Genomic DNA, 8,033 nt, shown 5'->3' on the forward strand with positions numbered 1-8,033 from the left:
CAGGAAGATAGATTACTCTGCTAGGACAGTTATATCTTGAGTGAGTGGCTTGAAGTAGGTCAAATGGGGAAGAGTTAAAATCTAGTTTCCACAGTTATTAAAAGAAAGAGCTTGAGGAGCTGTTTGGACCACTCATGCTAATTTCTTGTATTCTTTGGAAAACAAGCTATTTGAGAGGACAGAAAAAAACAATAATGGGGAGGTAGTTTTGTTGGGGTGGTGTTGTGTTTAATTTTTTTTTTCAGATTTGTTGACATGAGTAGCTACAGTCTTGTCTGTGTGACACTGATGGCAAAGAAATGGAATGGCCAGTACAAGACTCTGGCTAGAAGAAAAGTGGAGAGGGTAATATAGCATTAGTAACATGAATTTTCAGAGAATATATTCTTGCACTGGCATGGTTTTTAATTAAATGCTTATTGCTAATTAATAGCACAGATATAGCAGGTTTTGTATGGCAGTTGACTTGATGCAAAATGACATTTGATTAAGAAAATCAAAATCAACATGACACATCAAGTGGGCTAGAGACTGATAGGCCTCAGAATATAATTGCAGATAAGGCCAAATACTAAATAAATGTTTCCAGCTTATAGCAATTAAATATCAACACAAAAGAGAACAGTTTCTTTTATCCCACCCTCAAGAGCTTGACCCTATGTTATGCAGCAGTTTTGTCTATGCTCTGAAAAAAAAGCACAAGATGATTACTGAACAAATTTACAGATTAGAGCGATGAAAACAAGGATCAGTGGTAGAAAGCAATTTAGTTTGCCAGACAAAGAAGACTGGAGCAAAGATCACCATTTTTAATATAGCTAAATGTAAGAAAACATGCCTAAGCCCCACTTCCACGCTGGCAGTCTCTCCTGAAAGCAGGTACTCTGAAAGGTCACTGTAGAAAAACATTTGTAGGGAGCTTCAAGGGAGATACTGTGGGTAAATAAGGCCATGGAGAAAATTTTGCTTTCATATTTCCTCCAAAGCTAAAACTACACAAGGGAGGCTTCAGAAAACAGTTGATAGCAGCTGGTGACAGAAACTCACACAATTAAAAAAAACCAACCACTCTCCTAGAAAGCTGCCAAAAGTTTGGTTGAAACAGAAGTAAGGAAGTGTTTGGGCATCTCACACCTTCCTTGAAGGTCAAAATGGACAAAACTCAGGTGTCTGAAAGACAGGAAGCAAGTGAGACAGATACCAGTTCTACTCATACTTCTCTGAACACCATCCTCATGTCCCAAATACAAGCATTCAAGCTCTCCCTCTTCTTCCTTTCATACCTTGTCTTTATAGAATATGCAGAGCATTAATATTTATAAACTTAAAGGGAGCTACTCACACACAGTGAAACTAAACATCTTGTTTTCTTCAGCAATTAAATCCCACTGCTACATGTCACAGCTTTTTTCACCTGAGGTACAGAAGGGCCAGGTAATGCTGTGACCTCGCTCAGCTGTTACAAAACCTCTTAGCAAGCATTCTGCAATCCCCCCAGCAGGTGACAATCCCATGACAGGGCATGGTCCATACCAACTGCACCCAGAGCATCTGCTGCTTTGGTCTGGTCATGAATATATAGAAAGGAGAGGAAGAAAAAGCCTAGAGAACAATTTATCCTGTATCTCTTTATATCAAAACTCCTCTCACTATTAGCTCTTTCAGTTTATTCCTCCACCTTTATATAAAGTTGTGTTTAGAACATCACATGCAGCTAAACAACTGAAAGCCTAGAACACAAAAGCTCAAGGAACATACATACAAAGTGCTGAGGAATTACAGCCCTACCTCCCAATTCCCTGCCTGGGGTTCTCAGGTTCCCACCTGACAGCAGCACCTGTCATCTGTGTTGAACAGTGCAGCTGTGATCCTGGCCACGATCAAGTGAGGTACAACACTCCTTCAGCAGCTGTGATTAATCAAGAGCTCTGACACAAGATCTTTTAACCACACTAATGGGAGATTTCTGCCCTAAGTTTTACACCACAGGACCACCTTAGACACCTCTAAGCCAGGTTTCTCCCAGCAGAGCCCATCTGCCCATGAGCCACAACCCAGCTGCAGTGGAGAGATTTGTGGTTTCCCTACCTGCCACCTGCCTCCTTCCAACATCAACGCATAGCTTCAAGGTCCAAAGGGACACTCAAAAGAAAGCTGGAGTGATAAAGAGGAATCAATGTCAAAACAAACAAATAGCTTTCAAATGATTTGGGACTCTAAAAATGAGAGGCTGTATTTTTAGCCTGCATACAAGTAGCTCTAGGTGCTTTTCCTTTGTCCCCATGACAGTAGGTAAATGAACACACCTGCCTCACCTCGCACCCTGCTGATGGTAAACACGAGGTCTTGCATTCAGGTTACAATGTGGAGTTACTTCAGAGCAGCCCTGTGCCAAAATAGCACATTTCTGAGGGATGCAAAGGTATTCAATAAAAAGCTTTTAAAGGCATATTTTTAAACTTGCAGCAGGAAAGCTTTTCTGTGTCAAGACAGTAATTCTTTTAACAGCATTGATCAAAATGTCATTCTTTTATGAGTGTACAATACCTTTTAATGGCATACAACAAACCATTAGGGTTCTACACCTCTGTGCAGCACAGAGCTTACTGGAAAATCAGCAACACCGGCCAAGAGATAGCCACTGAGTTTTATGCCTCTCATAAGGAAGAGTTTCTTCCATTCTCTGCTGCACCCAAATACCCGCAAGTGAAGTGACCTCAAAAAATTAAGTCAAACTACTCACCACTTTCACCATAGCTTTTTTTCCCCACATATTTTCCTCCAAAAATGCCTCTCATAAACACAACAAATATTCTGGCTTTCCAAAGTGGGATTTTATCACCAGGGTCTATTCTGGCTCTTTCTTTTCCTCATTAGTGATCACACTTACCGCAAGACAGCACTGACTGAGGAATTGGAGGAGTTGAACAAAATGGTTTGATTTTCAGAAATGGGATGAAGTGCCACCTGCCCTTTCCTAACACTGAAGTCTGGGTCAGAATCCATCTACAAATAATCTATTATTTTTTTAAATACTCCAGCCCTTCAAAGGGTGAGAGCACTGGTGATTGCATTTGCTCTGCTTGAATGGAAGACCAGCATGGGCTTTCTGTAGGCATTCAGCACTTTACAGCCTGATTTTAGTTACAAATATCAACAGGAAAGGGAATGATTTACATCAACTCACTTTCAAGGCTTTTCCTGTCAAGGGAAAGAGAATATTTATGGGATTTAATCATCACTGTTAACTGAGTAATGGCAGCAGCAAAAGAGCAGTATTTCACTCTCTGAAATACTTCTTGATCTAGCAGGATCTCAGCTGCTTCTGGAAGTGTAAAGCCATCAGTATAAACAAATGAAAAAACAATTCCCAATAAAACACAAAGTAAACCTATAAATCAAAGACAGAAAAACTGGTAGAAAAAGGCAACAGAAAAAATGGAGGTTCTAAAATCAAAATCTGGAATGAAATTAACTTCAGTAAAGTTTGAGAGGCTGCTTTTCTCTTACATGTTCAGAAGCAGCTTTGTGCCTCTGAGTTTGTTATGAGATGTTGCTGTAAGTTTTCTCAGTCCCATCTAAAATTTAAAAATGAATGTTAATTTTTCTCTTTAAGACAATTTTTATAAGCATTCAACTCAAACAGGACAATTTATGCTCCAGAAGATGTCATTGTCTCAGTCAGAACACCACAAAGCCAATGACGCTTACATTTTCCCAGCATTCATTATTAAACATATGGTCAGAGAAGTCAGCCTCCAAAAAGCAGGACTGTGCCACATGATCCAACTAATAACCCAGACCAAAACCTGGTCAGAGTTGGAATTTCAAAGTTATCAGGGAATGATTTCTCACTATCACATACAGGAGATTTCAGAGTTGCTCCTTCATGGTTGTTGTAGTAAAGAGAGTGAATAAACAGTCAAGCACTTTTGGAATTTTTTAAACTGGTGATTTTCTAGGTTATCCGAAATATATTAACCAAATCCCCTGCATTTTGCTATAGCAACTAATTTCTTCTTAGGGTTAATACTACCCTATACTAACCCTACACTACATTCTGTGCAATAAACACTGTGGCAGCATAGAAGAGCTGTTCCTGTCTTTCCCCGCCACCCCTCCCTCCCCGTACAGCTTCAATACAAGCAACTCTCTATTTCTTTATCTCATCAGTGATGTGGTAATAAACTAAGGTCTTAAATTAAGAAGGTCAAACAGGACCAACATAGGCAAGAACCCGACTCATTGAGTACTTCAGCACCTATCAGCTCAGTGTTTTACTTTAAATCTCCACCTCTGAAAGCTTTTCATAACAGGTTTTGCACTGTTCGTCAGAAACTGCAGAGATGCATTTGATCCCACTTTTCAGCAAAAAATCAGACCAGATGATGTTTCCTAATGACTTTGCAGCACAACCTGCTTGGAGAAGGTTTTGCACCCAGGTGTTACAACGAGTGACCGCTGTGACCATATTCAACGTGGCTTGCAGAACTTTGAATCTCAGCCCATCCTTCTCCTCTTTAGAGGGTTCAGGGAGCTGCTTGGCTAGATGGGATCCTCCCAAGCACTAACCTGGTCCGTAGTTTGGCAGGTGCCAGCTTTTTCCAGGACCCTGCAACTCAAGAGTCTGGCCCACCATCTCTCCCGGAACGGCAACGGAGGAGCCGGCGGAAGCAGCGCGGCCTGTCCCGGAGAGGGCGGCCGGGAAAGGAGCCTTCCCTGCCCCCCAGCCTCTCTGGAGAGGAGTCCGGGCGGGAGGTCCTCCGCCAGCGCCGGCCTCAGCTGGCGGGGGATGCCCAGGGACACGGTGGGGACTGCCCGGGGGCACAGCGGGGGCACGGTGGGGACACGGTGAGGACACAGCGCACCCACGGCACCCGGAGACCGCCCCAAGGCCCGCCAGCAGCGGCAGCGCCGTTCGAACGGCCCGCCAGCCCCGCCTCCGCCCCGGCCCTCACTGACGGGGCGGGTGAGGGTAAGTCCCGCTTCCAAAGCGACCAATCAGCACTCGGCAAAGGCGGGGGCGGTGCCGGCTGCGCACGCGGGAGGCCGCACGAGCCCGCGGGGCCCCGCAGACATTGATTAACGGAAGAACTGTCCAATAGAAGCTCGGCTTCCCGCCCCTCCGTGACGGCGATTGGATAGCCCGGAAGGGGCGGGGCGCTCCCTCGCCGAGGAGGGGCGTTGCCATGGCGACGGGCGGTGCCGGGCCGCAGCCATGGCCGGCCCGCTGTGCTCTGGGCAGCGCTGCCCCGGCCAGCCGCCGGGACTGGACCCTCATTTGTGTTGTGCTGTAAGCCGATGAAGGAGTTGCTGCTGCCTCTGGGCCACACACAGATCTGATTCGAGATGGGAGAAGTCTCCATACCCAGGAGATGCTGGAGCTGGTTTGCTTTCCCCTGTAAGGGAAAGACCCAGCTTGAGAAATGGATGGGTAAAAAAGGTGCCATTAGCACAGGAGATGCATAAACCAAGCTCTGCATGACTCAGACATTTGTTTGTGAGACTATGCAAACCAAAATGCTATAGGCAAAAAAAGAAAAAAATGCACAGACAAATGATAAATCATAAGAGCAAAGAACTGCCCAGCTGTTCCAACGCTTGGTGGAATAGCAGGAAGGGAATGGAGCTCACTGAAACCCCTAGAGATGTAAATAACCACAAGAGAGTGAAGGTTCCTCCCAGCCCTTGCTGCTTGTTGGCAGGATGGCTGAGCTCAGCTTGTCCAGGCCCTGCTCACAGCGGCTGACCTGGGAAACGTGAGGCAAAGCTCCAGGCTGGGATCTCTGGGAGGAAAACAACACTAGAAATTCACTTCCTCCCCCTGCTTGGAACTGGAGTGGACCAGAGTGAGAGAATGCTTGGAACTTTGGCTACTGTTAGAAGAGGAATGAAGTAAAACAAATATTTTTGTAATAAAAATTTAATATCCTTTTTTTGGGCTTTGTAATCAAAGCAGCTTTATAAGCTATGCGCGCATGCACAGTAATCCTCCACTAATCCTGCTCGCCTCAGGCATATGAGATGCTACAGAAATAACAAGGCAATGCATAGTACAGAAGAAACTTCTAATTTGTTTTTGTCTAGCTCAGCATAAGGCCAAGCCCCAGGTGCAATGGACCATCACATGAAAAATGTAACAGAGCTCAAATGTAAAATACTCCTGCAGCCATGTATATTGATCAAATACCAGATGGCACAAATGGGGTAACTGTGGGATGGAGTTGGGAATGGAAGTCAAGTTCCAGATTCTTTTTCCAAAACAAGGTACCATTTAAATTTGTGAAATCCAGGGCAACAGCAAGAAAGCCAGGGTTTTGTGGGGGTCAGAGCCCAGTGAACATCGCTGCTAGGCACAGTACAACATATTTCCTCAAAATTTTCACTTCAACTCAATTAGGAGCAGCAGTAATCCACACCAATTTGTGCTTTTTTGTAATTTGGCTTTGATTTGCCACTCATGAGGCTATGAAATTACGAATTTTTATTGATCTTACAGCTGGGGACATCTGCTGCTGGTAGGTGTTGCTGATGCCTCCATTGGGGAAGATCCTTTTCTTTCTCTTTCAAGGACACATGAATTCCTCTAGTCTGCAGGAATGTTCCACTGTGCCGGCATCAAACCCCGGTGTCCTAGTAGGGGTGTGAGGGATCTTTTAGACACCGACTCTGAGTTTATTTTTACTGTGACTAATAGACCCATTCTAGTTCGGAATCAAGCCAGGGCCTGAAACTGAAATTGCTTCCTAGTAAGTAATTTGCTCCAGTTAGTGAATTGAGGGAAGTATTCCCATCCTCCTAGACCTACCGGCTTGGCAGTGTTAATAAAATATACCCCAACCAAGGAGAGGTGGCAGGATGCCAGAACAACGCATAAAAACTATCTTTCCTGGGGAGAGTCATCCGACAAGTTGCCAGCGGGGACTGCTCCTCCACCAGTCTGCCAGGGACTCCTCTGGAAGAGCCCTGTGGTGGCACAGTGAGCTGCCAACAGCGAGAGCCTGCAGCACAAACTCATGTGCCCACAGCCACCAGAGACACGGGTGCTGGCCCTGGGCCAGGAGACACGTAACTCACAGCCACTGCATCCCCTCGCCAGGCACAGCAACCGTGCACGCGTGGACATCAGCTGCTCTGACCTCAAGCAGGGCAGAGGTGGTGCTGACAGGCCAGGAAAGGCACCCCAACGCTGCCCATCACCACTCTGCCTGCCCACGTGGGAGGCATAACCCCAGGGCTGTACCCCAAGCATGTGCTGGGAACCCTTCTTAAACCTGATCCCCGCCAACAGCAGCTCAAGCAGCAAAGCTACCCCTGCTCCTGGGCTGACACAGCCTTCCTGCCTTTCCCACGCAGCACAGCAGAGCCCAGCAGTGTGGGCAGGCACAGGGTCACAGTGTGCCTGGGACAGAGGACACCGGCTCCTGCGAACACTGAGGAGGCTAAATGCTGGAGCTAAGGCTACTCCCTTGTGGGCACTCCATGGGCCTTCACTGTCCCAGACATGCTGGAGCTGAGCAGCCCCTTAAGAGGTTGCAGGTGGAGCCTGTTTATAGTACCTGTGCTCACAGCTGTGTCAGCTTACAGTCAGGCAATTGTTAAGGTTGGAAAAGACCTGTAAGATCGCAAAGTCCAACCTTCAGCAAAACGCCACCACTGTGTTCACCTAACTCATGTCCCCAGGTGCCACACCCACATTTTTTAAAAACTTCCAGGGAACAGGATTAACAGCTTCCCTGGGCAGTGCCTGTGCCAGCCCTTTCCATGAAGGATTTTCCCTTAATATTCAACCAAACCTCCCCTGGCTCAACTTGAGGCCATTTTGTCTCATCCTATCACTTGTTACCTGGGAGAAGAGAGTGACCCCACCTGGCTCCAATGTCCTATCAGGTAGTTGTAGAGAGTGAGAAGGTCCATGTCATCGCACTCCTCCCCTCCCCCTAGTGCTCCTGCATTTGGGGTGAGATTGAAATTGTGATGTCAACTATTAAAATATTAATGTGATCCTTTCAATTTCCTTCTGCTTCGTGGGG

The 8,033-nt window shown here is 46.1% G+C and overlaps 1 protein-coding gene across 1 annotated transcript in view; it reads right to left on the reverse strand.

The window, feature by feature from the left end:
* Positions 1-5,191, reverse strand: part of LOC109022827 — a 73,767-nt gene extending 68,576 nt beyond the window's left edge. The window contains exons 1-2 of the mRNA XM_019007976.1: positions 5,056-5,191; positions 4,573-4,985 (exon numbers count right to left, since the gene is read on the reverse strand). Coding sequence (XP_018863521.1) covers positions 4,573-4,985; positions 5,056-5,191 — 549 coding nt within the window. The remainder of the gene's footprint in view (positions 1-4,572; positions 4,986-5,055) is intronic.
* Positions 5,192-8,033: the final 2,842 nt, after the last annotated feature.

Source organism: Parus major, chromosome 11 (genome assembly GCF_001522545.3).
Source record: "Parus major isolate Abel chromosome 11, Parus_major1.1, whole genome shotgun sequence".
Lineage (NCBI taxonomy): Eukaryota > Metazoa > Chordata > Aves > Passeriformes > Paridae > Parus > Parus major.